Source organism: Oenanthe melanoleuca, chromosome 11, assembly GCF_029582105.1.
Source record: "Oenanthe melanoleuca isolate GR-GAL-2019-014 chromosome 11, OMel1.0, whole genome shotgun sequence".
Lineage (NCBI taxonomy): Eukaryota > Metazoa > Chordata > Aves > Passeriformes > Muscicapidae > Oenanthe > Oenanthe melanoleuca.
The window spans coordinates 811,093-829,296 of NC_079345.1; the positions used below are offsets into that span (position 1 = coordinate 811,093).

Consider the following 18,204-nt stretch of genomic DNA (forward strand, 5'->3'; position numbering starts at 1 on the left):
TCTACCATTTCCACTAGGAAACCTGCTCAAGTCCTCAAGTTCTCCAGTTGCTTTCCCCAGGCTACACAGGGAAGAAACAAGGCCTGCAAATTCCCACTCTGTTCATCCGTGTGCAGTCCCTGGAGGACAGCCTCAGTCTTCCTTCCTCAGCAGGAATGTCAAAGATCTCCCTGCAACCTTCTTGTGTTTCTCCACAGAGCAAGGGGCCTTCAGCACTTGAGTTTTAAGGCATCAAAGCCCACAGAGGAAACAGTCTGCCACTGTCAAGTGTGCACACAAATGCTGCCTCTTTCCTTGCCTCCTTTCTCCAGCTCTAATGCAGTTCTACCTCTGCTACTTCCACCTGTTCCCTGCTAAACACACCGAGCAGTACGACCTGTAAAACACACCTCAGTGAGATCTCCATGACTCACTTGAAAGACACTGTATGTCAGCTCAGATACTGCAGAATTAAAAACAACAAACACCAAGCAAAAAAAAAAAAAAAAAAAAAAAAAAAAAAAAAAAAAAAAAAAAAAAAAAAAAAAAAGGGAGAGAAAACCAACAAAACCAAAACATCTCTCGTACAATTTTTTTTTTAAATGAAGTCTGGGTTTTATGTCTTTACTACCAGTGGACAATGATGGCCCACTGTCACCAGACAACAAACAGCTAGAGCATTTCACTATCTCACTTTTGTAGGAATGGAATGTCTCTGTATTCACACAGCCCATGGACCTGCAGCCTAACAGGATGTGCATCCCAGATTTTACACCCCTGCCTTGGCATGCAGCTTCCCTCCTCCTGAAACTCTGTGATGTCAATAAGACTCACGACCTGCAAGAAGAAGTCCCTGAGGCCCAGAGATGCAATCCCTGCTCCCTCCCTGCTCCAGGGAGTGCAGGCCATGGAGCTGCAGCTGCCCTGGGAGGCAGGGCCTTCCCCAGCCTACCTTGACCGTGGGGAAGCCCTGCTGCGTGCGGTCCTTGACGGAGCCCCGGCTGCCCTCGGTCAGGTACCGAGCCCTGTGCTGGGTCTCCGGCTGCACCATGATCTTCAGCTCCTTCCCCTCACTCTTGGTCGGGTACTGACCACACAACATTGGGGTCTTCTTCCCTCCAGCTCCCTTCTGGTTCTCTGATGCTCTGAGGAGTCAAAACACACCATGGAGATGTTAGAAGCAGCTCCTCAGTAAAAACGCTCCAAGTCACAGAAAAGCTAAAAAGGCAAAGAACGCGTATTAATGGTTGGAACATTTGTAATTGAGAGCAAACTTTGGAATTCTCTTTCTGCCAGGGGAGACCTGCAGGATGAAGAGGAATGGTGCTTCCCTGCCTCCTCCATCCAGAGAACATGGGAACTGCTTTTCAGAGAGCAAACATGAAGGAAGGGAAAAGCAATTAGCATTAAATGATGTTAACGAACAGAAGGCAGCTCATAACCTGCTTTTTCAGAGTCTATGACACAGCCTGAACAAGCTGCTTTGCTGCTGTGACAAACACACACGTACACACACACTGGATGGATTTAAGGTTAAATGACACTTCTTTAAAGAGGAATACAGCCTCATGCCTGTCTCCACCTCAACTTGTATATCCATGCAAACTCCAGCTCCGATTTCTGTCTAAACAGATTGACCAATTTGTTATTGTAAAATAACAATTAGTTATTGTAAAAGCTCTGGCATCATTGCACCCATGTTAAATCAGTGTATGCACAAGGCCTTTCTTTCCAGGTGCTTGTAGTGGCTTGTTCTCAGTTCCATAATTAAAACCAGGATGAAGGAGCCCTCCCAAGTCTAGCAGCACATGAGCCACTTTGTGTTCCCTTTGGAGCACAATGGGAAATAACCCTTGATCCAGGATTTGGAATGAAACTCCCTTCCCATTAGGAAATCTGAATGTGCCACAGTACATGGTGCAGGCAAGGAAAGGGCTCCATGATTCATGCAAATGACATATTCTTTCTTCCTAGCCAAACATGGTTTCTAACAGCTAATGCCTGGGAAGAAAGCAGCTTTAAATAACAGGTGTGCATTGCTTAAAAAACAAATCTCATTTCAACATGCAAGTTACTGAAGTAATTTATCCAGGTATTTTTTTCCTTCTCAAAAAGGGAGAAAACTGCTTTTTTTTCCCCAAAATTGTTCCCTGGGAGCTTTGCCATTAGGCCTTCCAAAATCTTTGACTACACATTAAAAAAGGGTTAAAACAGAGAGAGAGTTGGTGCTTTGGATATTTCCATTCTCATTTTCTGTCCGTGAAGGTTAAGCACTTCACTGTGGACAGCCCAGCCATGACCCTGGCTGCCTTCCACACTCATCTTCAACCACCAGTATCCAGCAGAGGCAAAAACTAGATAAAAACTTGCATAAAGCCCTGTAAAATAATAGTATTATCACCTTACAATAAAACTATCTTCCTGCCAAGCAGTCCTGATTCCTCTGCTCACTGGAGTCACTGGGTAGACTGGGATATAGTTGAATTTTGAAGGGAAATGTTGGGGAGCTGGCCATCCAAATGAAATTCACCTTCACCACTCCCAGTGCCATGTTTCAGCAGAGTGACATTAACACTGATCTCTCCAGGAGAACTGTACCCTTAAATCCCAACTACCTGAATTGTCTTGACATAAACTACCTTAATTGTCAGCACATTAATATTTTATCATTATCATATTTATGCAGAGAGATGCTCCTCACAATTATTTTAGTCTTTCCTCTAGAACCTTAATCATTCTTTTCAATCAATTAGCCAAACTTGGAGGCAATTTAAAGCCTTCACTAGAGCTTCTCAGTGGTCTTTCTCCTCAAAATATGAGGAGAAATCACTTAATACATCCTTTCAATTAATGAATTACTTGTAATTCAGTTTATTCATACTGCAAATATTCACACCTGTACATTTCATACGCACTTATTTATTAATCTGATTGCTACCAGACAAAATATTCTCCAATGTAGCACTTTCTTTTTCAAAAAAGAATAAATGTAAATCCCATGAATCTACTCAAATAGATCTCCTGAGTAGTTTGGCCTGGTCCTGCTCTGCCCTCAGGGCTGCTTGCAGGGCAGACCTGAAAGTGAAAGTGAGACCACGGAAACCTGAGTCTCTGCCCTGAATCACCACCAATTCATCCACTTCTAAAAAGGCTTTCACAAATTCCAAGTTTCCACAGGAATATATTCTTTCTCTTCCTGGCTTTTAACAACTGTCTCTTTAGGGGCAAATGCCATTTCCATTCACCACGGAGCATGGCAGCTTTCCTTGCTCTTTTCTTTAAGCCAAAAGTAAATGAACTCCTTTGGCTGAGCTCCACCAGGCTGGGAAGTTTAAAAAACTCCAGTCACTACAGTGACCCAGATTTGTAAGGCCAGATCTCCATATTCCAACAACAAAATTAAGTTTTCTAAGATCTTGGCCACTTTTCATCCCAGAGCATTTATTTTCAAGCACGGTTCTGTCACCTGGGAGTTTTCCTGCAGTTCAGTCTGGTGTGTGGCATATAAGGAAAACCATTTCATTTTCTTTCCCTCTGCACTCGCAGGACCCATGGATTTCCCTGGTCAGGCCAGTTTTTTTGGGGAAGTCTTGTTCTGTTTTTAGACTGAGATCTCACATATTCTGTCAGAGTTTACAAAACCTCCCTGAGATCACACTTAGAGTGGCACAGTTTGTGTCTATAAAGCTTTTCCCTCTGTAAGGGCAAGCCTGGTCCCTCGGAGCTGGGGGAGGTACTTTCCTCATTCCAAGCTGCCCAGAGTCTACCAGGTACTAATATTTTACTTTATTATTTATTATTATAACTTGATTTTGGCTGGTGAAAACCCCAAGGCCAGAGCCACCATGCCCAGGAAGCAGCAGCACACTAAGGACATGTTCTCAGAACTGCTTTTCACAGTGAAATTTGAAGCATGGAACTGCACTGACCCTGGGAACACAGACTCCAGGCTCTTTCCCTTTGGGATATGAGAAGTTCATCATCTTTGCCATCAGTCAAATTTTAATATTCACCGTTGCTGTGATGAACGTCAGAACGTACTGCAAGCACAGACACAAAAGTGAAACCAAAATGCACTCCTGCCCCCAAAAAAGCCCAAAATAAAAGAGCCAAATCTATCCATTTGACCACTTTAAAAAGTACTAAAGAAGCAACAAGTTAAAAAAATAAAACAAAGAAAGAAATGCATCAACACACTCTTGCAAACTTATGGAATTGTCCTCTTTAAGCAGCTACTGGAATGCATTTAGTGAAGAGTGTGAAGTGGGAGATGAGGGGCCACCACCCAGGCGTGCCCACGCAGACACACGCACACGACCCAGAAGCACAGAGAGAAACAGCATTAGAGATTTATTTCTGAAAAAATCAAATACAGAAGTGAATTCACAAGGAAAAACCAAAAAACTGGCTCACCATATTGTCTTAACATTTCATTTAAAAGTAAAAGCAAGTGGTAATTTAAATTATGAGAAATCTTAATGAGATATTAACCGTTAGCTTCTACTCCCATACCTATCTCTATTTGACAAATAGAGCAGCAGGTGAAGTGTACAGACTGAAATCCTCACATAAAATCCTGCAGAAAAACATTCAGGGTGCACCAACTTCACTCTGCCTTTCTTTTTAAACACATTTTCATTGACATTTTAAAAATGGAATTGTATGGCCTTTTGGGAATTTCACTTAAAGAACAGATGAGCTCATCAATGCTGCATTTAATTGCTGCAGAAAAGTTTAGCTTTATCTTCTAAATAAAGACTAACAAGTCTAATGAGAACTCATCACGGAATCATGGAGTGGTTTGTGTTGACAGGGACCTTTAAGAGATCCAGTTCCACCTTCTGCCACGTGCAGGGACACCTTCCACTAGCCCAGGCTGCTCCAAGCCCCATTCTACTTGGCCTTGGACACTCCCAGGGATGGGACAGCCACAATTTCTGGGGGCAGGAAGAACTTATCCTGGGCTAGGACGCGACAAGGACAGGAGAGAAGGGAGGGCTTTATGTGAGAACCTAAGCAGAACATTTGCCAGGGCACGGGGACACTTTTATTAGTTTGGGTTTACATACGGAAATAGAATGTTTTTTCTTTTAAAAAAAAAAACCAAAAAAACAAAACAGATACCAACCCATTTCCTGCTTTTGAGTTGCTTTTGCTGTCCGTGCTGAGCTGAGAAAGGACATAGTGAGGCGCTTTGGCACTGTCGGCATCAAAGATATCCATGTTGGACTCTTCGCAATCTCGGCGTTTGATCCCTGGCCTCTGCTTTGGGTTGCGCTTGCGCGATTTACGTGGCACCTCAGTGTTATCATTGTAGGAACTGGTACTCATGTTACTGAAGTTGGAGGGTGAATCCTCCATCCACATACTGCAGCTCTGTTCTGACTCCAATCCACAGCCCTCATCCTGGCAGGACATCCGGCTGTTGTCCAGCAAGTCCTCGGGAGGTGGCGAGATGTAGAGGACAGTGTGGCGCTTCGGCGTGGCCGGGTGCTGCTGGGCTGTGTTACTGGTTATCTGCTGCTCACTTACCCCTCGGGTACTTACCCCCACGGCCGCGGAGCAGCTCTCCACTTGCATAGCCTTGCTGTCGGTGACTGAGGTAGAGTAAATGGTAGGGCTGGAAGAGGTGGTAAAGGAGCTGCAAGCACCGCCCATGGAGGAAGAGGAGGGAGCTGAAGAAGCATCTGCGGTGTACAATTCACAAGTAAATACAGGACCCGTGGCGGGGCGTGCGCTGGCTATAGCAGTCCCAGTGAGATCAAGGTGATTTAGGAACCGATTGCTTTTCCCCCAAGAAATGTTTGGAATTTGGTTCAGTTTTGGAATGGAAGTGCTTAAAGCAATACGGCCTAGCCAATGCTTTGGAAATGTCCAAACGAGTCTTAGCACGATCCACTGTAATCAAATTTATTTTTTTTATGACTTAATGTTAATTCATACAAATGGCTGCGAGTAAACAGAGCTTTCATTGCCTCAGCTGGACTAATTATTGGTGTTGAAGCCATTTCATCTAAAATAGCCCCAAAGCAAAGTGCTTATAATCCACATTCAATGCCAATTAAACAATTTATTGTCAGAAATTTTAAATTTTTTTGTTCTTTTGAAAAAGATGGGACTGTGCTTAGCCACAAAATATTAAAATAAGTTTCTAACCTATGAAGCAGAGAACTACAGGTCATTTTTAATGCAGACACTCCCTGCTTCAGAGGCAAATCCTGGAATAAAAATATGAGAAAATAAATGAGAAAAAGAGCTGCTGATTATTCCATCATAAATGAGAAATAAAATATAAAATCAACTGAGTTGGTAGGCAAAATGGAACTGGTATCAGTCACTATGAGCAAGCTGTTGATTTTGAAGATTCAAAACAGCAATTAAATAGCTGTGTTGGAGACACACTGATCCAGGGACTGGGAATTTCTGTAATTTGACTTGTTCAGTCACTGAGACCAATTTCTCTCAGACTTTATTGGTCCCTTCCACAGAGACAGCTTGGGACAGACCTCTGAAAAATTCCCACTAAACAGGAGATTTCCAACACTGACTGCGGCTTCTGCAGAGGCCCCAGAGCTCAATTTGGCTTAGAAACGTGACAATTATTAAACCAAACCCCTGAAGATTTCTGCAGAACACTGTAATTGTTGCCATTGAAGAATTTTAATGGACAGATCAATGGGATACATAAGTGAAATATCCCAGGGGAAGCGGGCCATGCAAACATATGTATTTATTTCAATCAGCTGTAGCTCACTGAGGAATAACTGAATTTTATAGCCAGATTTTAGCTTCCTGTGGGGAGACCCTGTTCTCTGTATTTCTGCACTGCCACCCACATCTGATAAACCAGAAGCACTGAAATAACCTAACTTTGTTTACAAATTGTCCATTAAATATATACATAAGAATACAAGATGTTTGTTCAGCCAGTTACTGCTGTCATACAGGTAATTCCTGAGAGGAACATGATGTTTTCCTTTTTGCTGCTTGGGATTTTTTAAAAATCCAAAGTATTATAATAGTCTCTCAAGTCTAAAAGATTTAGAGACTGCTGGACTATTCTATACAGCTTTAGCTATTTCAAAGAAACAGAATAAAGTATGTTCAGCCATGATAGACATACACATTTAATTAACAGCAAAACTCAGCCAACTTTCCTATACTGGGAATTACTGGAGTATCAATGACTGATGATAAAGAATTTTTAAACCATTTCTGTTTCCTAAAGCTTTCCTGTGCTAAAAGAATGTAAAAGCAAACTTACACCACTTCAGACTGTCAAATTTAGAGGTCATTACAGTTTATCAATAAACTATTCTGCCTTCCCTGAGCCTCCCAGTGAACCAGGAGCAGCTGAATGATACCAGTTCCATTTTCCAGCTTGTTCTTTGGCAAATACAGTGGCTGAAATTGGAGAATTCAGTCACTTTGCATTCCAATTTAAAGGCAAATTTCTCCTTTCTATATCATGCATTAATGCAATGCTTCTTTCAAAAACATTTATAGGATTGGCAAGAACTATTAAATCTAGATATTCATTTCAGTGACAATATTTAGGAGCTGATTTGCAGCCACTTTGAGTTGAGACAGCCCGTCGCTATTTGGGATGTTTGTTTTGGTAGAGGATAAGTTTCCATCCATCATTTATACCTCCAAAGAGAAGCAGAAGTGTGAGGTGTGCCCAGGGACCCCTGGAGCACCCGGCCAAGCTGCAGGACTGGGGCTGACTGCCAGGATTTGCCCAGGAAAGGTCAGAAAATGAACTCGGGGCAGAGCCCGAGGCAGCGCCGGGGTCTGCGGGACAAGGACTCAGAGCATGAAATCATTCCACACACGGAACAGGCAGCAGGGCTTCGACTGCAGGACTCCTCCTCCACCAGATTAATATCACATTTATCTTTGCACATCAATCCTGGGAGTGTAAGGAAACCTTGGACACTCCAGGCTCAGCTCTGCGTGGGCCACGTACACCAAGCACTGGGCTCAGCTGGTGCTTCAGTGCCTCTCCTGGCCAGGAATGCAAAACCTGCACTTTTCCCTCACTTCCCTAGGGAAAAAAATAAATATATCACTGAACCAAATGCTTTTCAACCCAAAGCTAAAAGAGCTGGTGATGGTAGTGCTGTTTTAGGGAGTATTAACATTACTGTGATAACATCATTACTGCTCTCCAAAATAATTTCTCTGCCTTTTACTGGAAGTTAAAAAGCACTTGAGTGCATGAATGTATGTGGGCTTTTCTAATTTTCAAAAAGTAAATAAACATTGTCTATTATAAACTGGTTACACTCTCCTCTATTTACCAGAGATGCCCCTGTGTAATGGTAAAATTAGGCTTTGGAAATAAACCCAAATTGAACAGTAATGGCAAGAAAACCTCTCTTTAGCCTTACATAATAAATTAATGCCATTACCACCCATAAATAGAAAGTATGATAAATATTACAGCAAATGGAATAAGCTGGCTATATTGCAACAGTCAAATACACAGATTTAAAAACTTTGGGGACATAAATAAATTAGAAATTGCTTCAGTAACATTTTAAGTTATGAAAACACTAAGAAACAGTGAAATCTGTTTTTTCTCAGAGTATGCAGGCCTTGAGCCAACTCATCTTCCTTTGAACTAATAAATAAACTGGGTCAATCAAATAAGAATTCACCAAGTTACAGCAATGAATAAACAGTGCTTTACATGGCTCCCATTTGGGTCCAACATTTTATTCCAAAGCCAGTGACATTTGTATCTGACACCCAAAAGAGATTTCTTGGATGAATGTGATACATTTTGACAAATAAATAATTTAGTAATTTGAATTTAACCTGTGTTGCTTTACAAGGTGAGAGCATACACACACCTTCCCCAGCTTTGAGCATTCCTTTTATTTTACTTTCTTTAGACACATATTAATGGGAATTGGTACAGGTGGCTCATGGTTTGCAATTTAACAGTGTGTGCAATGACAAATACATATATGTCTTTTGAAGTGAGCAGGTACATTTTGAAATAGAAGACTGAATATATTTCATTTAACACAGTCTCAAAATCAAACTTGCTTTCAGAGCAATGACACTGAACAGAAGCCAAGTGCTTGTCATGGCAAGTGTGCAGCCTCAGGAATAGAAATGATATGTGCATCAGCATCACAAGGTGGGGGTTTTTTTCTCCTTTTTTAAATAAAAATAAGAGAAAAGAATATTCCACATTAGAGCAACTGTGATGACTGTTGAAACTAAACCTCCTGAATCTCTTCACTGCCATCACTGCAACATCGAAGGGAGCTGGAAGAACTAATTCAGATTTTGTTGCCTGTGCTACAAGTTTTCTCCACTAAAAGAGGCAGAATTGTATCAATCAGTCCAGCACAAGGACTAAAAGTAAGTGAGCACATAGCAGAGAGTCCCTGTGAGCAATCCAGGTCAGGCTTTTTCTTTTCAGTAGCAAAAAAAAAAAGAAAATTTATTACCTCCTGCATTAGCAACCAAGGCAATGACATATTTTCTATATCCTAGTCTCCTATGAAGTCAAACGAGGCATTCAGCCTCTGAAAAAAAAAGGTTTGGAAAGGCAGGAGAGAGGAAAAAAAAAATCACTACTTGGCATTGAGGGAGTCTTTTTAGGTAACACTTCTGTGGAGCCAATCCTGAAATTCTTGTTCACTCTTTTCAAAGTTTTTAAACAGAAACAGTGTCCTGATGACTCTGCTTTTTAATTGCAAAAGCAAGTAATTTCCCAGACTGGAAAGCTTAAGATTATAAAGACAAATAAACAAACTGAAGATATTTTTGGTTTCACAAGTTTTCCAGCCACCTGTGCATGGACAGGCAGGACAAAAAGCCATTAAAGTAATAATTTTTTTCTCTTAAGCTCCCCTACATCCCATGGTACCCTCTATGTTTTGTGCAAAAAACTGGTGTCAAAAATGAAAGCTCGCCCACAGAATGAGGATTACGTGGTGCACAAGCTTAATATGTGAAGTACAAGTTTTATAAATATGTTAATTTATCTAACATGTCATGTCCTTGGTAAGATTTTTTTATGTTAAGTGGTTTATTTGAACCCCTGGACACAGAAGAACAATTTCAGGACAGACCCAGAAGGAAACTGTGCAAGATTTCCACCATCAACCTTTGTATTGTCAAAGGTTTTAAAGGTAAAACCCAGAACTTACAAAGTGGCTGCAAACCTGCTTTCAACACCTCACATGCCAAACTTGGGGTTCTACTTTTCTTCTTCTTGTATTACTGATGTCATGTCAAAAACTTTTCCAAAAAGTTTAGTTTCAAATCAGTATCAATCCACTATTCAGAAATAAACAAAAAAAAATTTAAAAAAAAAAATTTAAAAAAGAAAGAAAGAAAAGAGACTTATGAAGAAGTCTGAAAACAAGACCGACCTATACCCTGGGTGAGATTGGATGGGTTAAGTGTCTCTGGCACTATTTGTCTTCACTATTGACAGACACTGTCACACAACCCACCACTCGATGCCTGTCTCTGAATGGCGAAGCTAGAATGCAAGTTAAGTGTATTAATAGAGAAAAAAACTAGCATCCCAGCAAATATCATAAAGCAATCCAATTCACCAGTTATTAAACACACTCAGATTCAAGATAGGTAGGTTAATTTAATTTACATTAAGCCCAACAGTGTAAATTCCCCTTCACATTCCCATGCTGATCCAAGAAGTGTATTATTAAACTTTGGGTAAATACATCAATCAATGGTTTTGTTATGACTCCCATTATTCAATTAACACTCAAGTTTAGGTGTCTAAGGAGGACTTTTGTTAGTGGCTCACACACACCAATTCCATGGATCTTAGATCCTTCCCACTCAGTGTCCAAGGCTGATTCCAAGCAAGCAGAACTCTGGGACCCACAGCTGCTCTCTCCAAGCCCTGCCTGCCTCCTCTCAGCACCTCCCTTCATCGATGGATCTGGCAAAGAACACATCCATTTAAGATTAAATTAAAATTAACTATTTTATCTTTTAGATATAGGGGTGGGTATTTCCTAAGAAATCAAGAACTGCTCTTGGCCCTCACCATGCTGCTACAGAAGGAGATGCCCAAGTAGTGGCTTAGTAGGATTGGTCTTGCCCCTTGCTGCTTTGGTTTTCCATTATGTTTTATGGAACAGGGAATCCTCCTGTCACAAAGTAGTTCTCGAGTCTTTCTGATCAAATAACAGCAGCCATTTAATGCAAGAAATTGCCATAAGAAAAAACACCTCACGGAATGACGAAACAGTTTCTGTTTGATTGAGCAGTTCTAGAAAACTGGGTGTACTGACAGCATGAAATCCATGAAGACTGAAAATAAACAATTTAGAAGAAAGATGTGAACTAGATATGAAATTCATGAAGACTGAAAACTAAACAATTTAGAAAAAAGACACGAGCTAGACATGAACACCAATATAAACATGGAATTCTGAGGAAGCTCATGGAGCAGAAGGCCCTCAACAGCTCCTCACAACTGGGATATTCCAACTCAACTTACAGAGAACATACCTCCAGTGTTTCCATAAAATGGAAAGAGTAAGAACAATCTTTATCTCTGGCATTTCCCAGCAATGATGTCTCAGGAGAAGACCCTTTGGAATGATGAAGGAATCTCTCCAAGCGAAGCTGACCCTCATCCCAACCTGGCCTCTACTACTCCTTTGGGACATGAACTGCCAGCAGAAACCTTAAACCCACAGACTGCAGCAGGAGGGGGAGCTTCGAACGAGCACTGGGCTCTGCTTGAAGTTCATTGTGTGAGAAAGAAGCACTTGACCTGTGAACAGGCTGCAGACAGAAATCCCCGGAAGAAAACCTCCTGGAAATGACAGGAAGGCATTTCCAACTGGGAGGGCGGTGGGAAGAGGAAGGGAAAAGCCTACAAAGAAATGGAAGTTTTTACAGGCATGGGAGACCAACTACAAAGAAGAATCTTTGTTTCTGCTCATTTGTTTACAACGTGCAATCGTGAGCCCGGGATAAGAGAACTGGGGACAGCACTGAGATCCCCTTTGAAATCTCTGGTAATTATTTCTGTATCAACAGGAAAAACTGACTAATGACACCAGGAAGGATGATAACTGAACAAAATATTTTCAGTAAAAATAAAAATGAAGAAGCCCGAGAAGCCATTCAGGGGAAACTAAACCAAAACAAGCCCACCTCCATTTTGAGGCTTCATTAGAATCTTCTGTTGGAGAAGGATGAAAAAGCCTTATTTTGGCAGCAGAAAACACAACCCCTTAGCACCCAGTCTCTACCCCACAGGCAATGCATGTATATTTATCTATGTCTGTAAAGTAGCAATTCAGAAGCAAAGCCTTATTTTCATAATTAAAATGACCAAAGACGCTTATGGCAACATTTCAATTACAACTCCTATCAAGAAAGCCAATTACACCTGTTTAGACAACTAGATTGTCCCTTTAATTAAAAATAAGGATAAAAAGAAGCATAAAATTGCTCACAAAAAGATGGAAGTTTCATCATTTACCTACTATTTTCCTAGGATGTAATCACAGGCATTTGGGAGAGAGAAGACTTCATTGCAGATTTACTGTATCCCAATATGGAGAATGCAAAAGAGATCAGTACATACAATTCAGTAACACAAAACCTGCTCCCCTTCTGCTGGAGCAAGAACACCACTCTGGAGAATTCCACTGGAGACTAAACACTGGAAACTGGACAGCAATACAAAAAATATGGAAATATATGTATCTGCCTGTATGGGAAATGGAAAGCTGCTTGAAAGATCATGAACAAGATGAAGCATATCATTCCAAATTCTGCTGCAGGAAGAACAAAGGATGGTGAAAAGGGAAGTGAGCTCACTGGGATTCAGAAGACTTGAGCATCTTCTGGCACTGGAGATAAAAGATGAAACAGTCATTTAAAGAATACGGTCAAAAATACTCCTGATCATCCCCCAAAGACAAGAACCATGTGCCACCTACAATCTGGAAAGACACCTTTGAGAAAGGACTTAAACTGGCAGAGTGAATTTTAGCATTTCAAGGTTCAAGGTGTCTTGATTAACACCAAAAAATCGTTCAACCTTTTATAACCAATAGAAGAGACTCGAGAAACTGGAGCTCACAAATCCTGTGCAGGAGCACTGGGAAAGCTTCAGGCACATTTATTTCATGTAAAATCTCCAGGCAGAGCACACAATGACATTTCTCAGCATGACACCCTCATGCATTTCCAGAGTCTGGAGATGATTCATATTTAATGTGTTTATGGTGCTGCACCAGGCAAAATCCTCCTTTTCCTGTCCCCTGAACAAAGACACTGGAATTCAAGTAGCGAGCACAGAGAATGGTTTCCAGGGGTAAAAACAGATCCCTTCCCTCCCTTCTGTTTTCCAGAAGAACTAGAATTAGAAGAATTAGAAGCTTGAGATAGCAGCTCAAAATCCCAGAGTTCTATGAAATCATACTTGTCTGATATACAGAGAGTGGGTAACACCTCTTTTGTCTGGATTAATGAATAGGAGATACACATTTATTAACAAATTATTGAAAATCCAATCAGCAACATCCCATTTTCATACTCTTACAACTGTTCTGTAAATCACAAAACAAATTTCCAAATGGAAGAACTAGAAGTCTGTCCCTGTGAGGTCATCACTGCTAAAACCAGCCTATCCTGCTCCTCCAAAAAAACCAGGAGTTAACTGCAGCAGTATTTCCAACATACAATATGATTTATATGGGACAAAACCCCATAGCAAGGTAACAAGCCTTGAGTAAGCTGAATTTCAGCCAGATATTGCCTTTACTCTGCTTTTCAGGAAGAAGAGAACAAGCTGTGTGAACTACTAGAGGAGTAGTAAAAAGCACTGAACACTTTGGATCAATCCCTGTCACAGATCCTCTCATTATCCAGAGTAATCAGATCTGCAGGGGAATTCTACATGGTGTGGCTAGCTGTTCAAATTAGCCCTTCCTTTTCAAAACAAGAGTAAATGAGATTACCTACAGCCCTGTGCAGACTGAACATTTCCCTCTCATTCCTAAAATAGGAGATTTTAAGGCAAGTAAGACGAAACAAAAAAAAAAAAAAAAAAAAAAAAAAATAGAAAGGCTTGCACAAAAGGGGAAAATTTCAGATACAGAACAAGAGGCTGCTAGTGCTTCCTCCTTACCCTGTTCCTGTACAGTGTCAGCTCCCCAAAAGTCTGCCTACAGTCTGCTATTGACCATTGGACATATGCAAATGATAGTCAATCTCAATCTTTTGAAATGTAAGTGGAAAATGGATGTTTGTTTCCTTGTTTAAGCACCTGGTTTGCACAAAGCCCAGGATAATTTTGCTGTGAAGAAACCCCAGCCAGACCTCTCCTTACTACTTGAGGCAGGGTAACAGACTCAAAGTGTGGTGGCAACTTCTCAAAGAGGCTGCAGAAATCCCACAACAATTTTAAACAGAATTTTTAACATCTGTCCCTCCATCCCTTGTCCCAAGTCCCTCTCCAGGTCTCCTGGAGCCCCTTTGGGCACTGGAGGTCACCCTGGACCCTTTTCTTCTCCATGCTGAAGAATCCCAGCTCTCAAGTGGTATCAGCTCAGTCTGTGGTCTCTGACATTGAAAAGTGTTCATAGGTAATCATCAGGTCTCCTTTCAGTGTTAACAAGAAACCTCAACATTAATTTTTCAAGTTTTTCGTTCCAGAAACTTGTGCTGCAGTTTAACCCAAACACACCTAATGAATGCATCTCAGGTTTTTTAAAGGATCTGGACTGGCTGTTGGCAGACACCAAATACCTGGAGGCAACAGACTTTTAGTTCTATTCAAGTTTAAGTCTTATCTGTTAGGTACAGAATTAATTAGCAGTTCAGGCCTGTCTGTGGATTTAGAGTGTAACAGGGTTTGTGGGGTGTTTTTGTTCAGTTGTTTTTAGGATACATATTTCTACAAGATTTGGTTGCTGCCATCTATGAACCAAACTCATCATTAAGCACTTTGATTTTAGATACAGATGCCCAAATTATTTTTTTTAGCAAGTGATATCAAAACATCAAATCCTTTCAATATAATAAAAGCACCAAATTCTTTCAATGACCAAGTTCCACTGTGCACAGTTAAATCCACAGGTTGTCAGGAGAGGTCTGGCAAAACATGAATGGTGAGCAGTGCTGTAAAGTTTCTCTGACAAACCTACAACCACTTCAGGTTCTGATCAGGACTCTGGGACCATGCAAATCTGGGAAATATTCTCACACAAATATTTAATGCATATGAACTTAGAGAGAGAGAAAAAGGATTAATGCAGCTATCTGAATCCTCACTTCATGGACATTTTTTTCTCAAGCAATAATTTAAGGCCAATTAGGAAAGTGGAACATGACCTTGTAAGAAATATGGGGATCAAATTATGAAAAAACAAAAAACAAACAAACAAACAAAAAAAACAAACAAGAAAAAAAACCAAAAACGATCTTTATCCAGCGAAGGGAGACATATCTATAATGGGTAAAATGTTCTTTTTTCCCTGTTGCACAGATGTGTACTAATATACACAAGTTACTGACAATAATTCCAGATGCAAGCCAGCACTGAGGCTCATCTCCCAAATCAAAGCTTTGCCCTCAGAGCCTCACTTTTTTTTGTTTAATGAAGATCAGTGAGAGTCTTTAAAGTCTAGAACATGGTTGGAAATGAGAAAAGGATGCAGATTAAAAGGTCATGCCTCTTTTCTATAAGGTGCCAATTAGAAAAATAACTACACTAGTCACTTACAGAGTTACAGCTGGGGTACACTATATCCTCATGTATTTGAGGATTTTTTACCACATCACACTAGAGATGTGTGTGAAAGGAGTTTAAATACTACACCTCCTCAGGCCCCAATGGAAAACATGACCTTTCCTTCCTCCTCACATTTTGGTAAAAGCTTCATGGCTCAAAATGTCATCTCCCATTCCATTTTTATCCTAACTAGAATCTACTGGTTTACAGCCAGTCAGCATTCTGCCTTATCCAAACAGGGATTTACTCCCTTGGAAAACAGAGTGCATTCTAGGAGTTAATTGCCTGTGTGGCATAACAGAATAGGAGATAATTTATTTCTTATGGAGATGCATATATGAAACACAGCAACCATTAACATAAAGTTAATGCTTTTAATCTCTCAGCTGAATTGCACCACCTACATTCTCCTAGAATGAACTCTGTTACTTCTCCACAAGCTCTTTTTTACACTCAGAACTTTCCCAGCACTGTTCATGTTGGCCAGAACGTTACAAACCTTAAGAAAACACCAGAATAAAGGAGAGTCCTTACCAGCAGCAACTACAGCTGGAGGCGGCGAACCGGCCTCACCGCCGCTTGTTTGGCTCATGGATGCTATGGATGTTTCTCTGGAAGGTGGTAACTGCAGCTCCTTTGGGAGAAGGTCATAGACAGATTCTGTGGAACAAAAAGAACTTGATCAAAAAGTCACCCGTGTCCTCCACAAAAAATGAAATAATGTTTTAGCCTAAAAGATATGAGCTATAACCCAAGCCTTTCAGAACCTTTGGAAATTAGTGCTTGGAAATAACAGCACGGAAAAAACTTATTTCAGAAAACAAACAAACATTAAGATGCACATTCTGAACACTGAAACAGAGGACACAAACTTGTTCAAACAAAGAAATAATTCATGAACTTCTAGAGACTTGTTCTCATCCAAAACGAAGGGCTGAGGGCAGCACATCGAGACAAACCTGCTTTCAGAATTCCAACTGTGCAACTGACTTCCTAAGGAAAAAAAGCTTTATTTAGCACCATCATCCTAAAAACATCCTATGGAGTCTTAGAATCACAGACTGGATTGGCTGGGAAGACCTTAAAGCCCACCCAGTCCCACCCCTGCCATGGCAGGGACACCTCCCACCATCCCAGGCTGCTCCAGCCCCAGTGTCCAGCCTGGCCTTGGGCACTGCAGGGATCCAGGGGCAGCCACAGCTGCTCTGGGCACTGTGCCAGGGCCTGCCCACCCTCACAGGGAGGAATTCCCAATATCCCATCCAGCCCTGCCCTCTGGCAGTGGAAGCCATTCCCTGTGTCCTGTCCCTCCAGTCCTCCTTGTCCCCAGTGCCTCTCCAGCCCTTCTGGAGCCCCTTTAGGTGCTGGAAGGGGCTCCAAGATGCCCCTGGAGCCTCCTCTTCTCCAGTGAACACCCCCAGGCCTCCAGCCTGGCTCCAGAGCCAAGGGGTTCTAGCCCCTGGATCAATTTAGTGACCTCCTCATGGCTTGCTCCAACAGCTCCATGCCTTCCCTGTGCTGCATTAATCCCATGGGTTTGAGCTCTCGTCCTCCTTGTGTGCTACCCAAGACATCTCCTAAGGTTCTCTCCTAAGAGCTTGCTCCATCCTCTTGTATTTTCAGCTCTCAAGTTAATTCCAGCCTCCTGCACACCTGAAGCCTTGGGTGTGATCCCCAGGTGTTTCAGGACAGAGGTCTGGTATCATATTTTAGACCACATTTCATGTAACTTAGTCCTTATCAATGAAGCATGAAATTAAAGATTTGCTCTTAATGGTCTTGTGATCTTTGGGAATGTGCTTCAATTCTAATGCTGGCTTTTCCTTCCCTCCTTTTTTATCATATTGTTGGAATTATTCACAAAGATTAGAATTGTGGATTACTGCAAAAGTCATGTGCTCCCTGAGAAAGAATTATCCTGTGAGTGTCTTGGATGTAAGCATCCCTCTAAAGCAAAAGGCCTGACAGAACCTTCACCACACAGAAGAGTCAAAAATAAACTTCTTAAACAAAAAACCTCCCCAAGAACCAGCCCAAAGAGACAAGCTCCCAATTACCCATTAACTTGGGGGTTAGAAAGGAGCTTTTGTAGTCAACCCTGAATATTTTGAGTCATGACAGATGATGATGACAACTCACTCCTCTCAGATTTCTTGAGGAGAAAGGAACTTACACATGAAATACAAGTCTTTCTACAGTTACCTGCAGACACACACTGCTGCAATCCCTCATTCTGGAGCCCCCCACTAAACATTCAGAGTAGCAGCACTCTGAACTCTGCCTGTGATTTTCTTGTCCTGCTACAGGTAGTAGTACCAGTGCCAGCTGGAGTAAAGGCTGGTGCTCATCTACAAGAGCTTGTACAAACTGAGGAAAAGCAAACACAGCTGCTCCTTGTAGTACAACAGGAGCAAAAGTGAGAACAAGCACTGCCTTCCAAATCATTCTGTGAATCTGTGAACTCA

At 41.4% G+C, this 18,204-nt stretch overlaps 1 protein-coding gene across 5 annotated transcripts in view; it reads right to left on the reverse strand.

Annotated features, from left to right (window-relative positions):
- The window catches only part of NFAT5 (nuclear factor of activated T cells 5), a 54,420-nt gene that overhangs the window by 19,942 nt on the left and 16,274 nt on the right, over positions 1–18,204 (reverse strand). For 2 of the 5 annotated variants that reach the window (XM_056501010.1, XM_056501009.1), the window contains exons 2-4: positions 16,274–16,399; positions 5,108–5,666; positions 932–1,124 (exon numbers count right to left, since the gene is read on the reverse strand). In XM_056501010.1, coding sequence (XP_056356985.1) covers positions 932–1,124; positions 5,108–5,666; positions 16,274–16,399 — 878 coding nt within the window. Of the gene's footprint in view, positions 1–931; positions 1,125–3,908; positions 4,015–5,107; positions 5,667–6,135; positions 6,198–7,629; positions 7,772–16,273; positions 16,400–18,204 lie in introns of those variants that run through there. The other 3 variants (XM_056501011.1, XM_056501012.1, XM_056501013.1) reach the window with 3 other exon arrangements.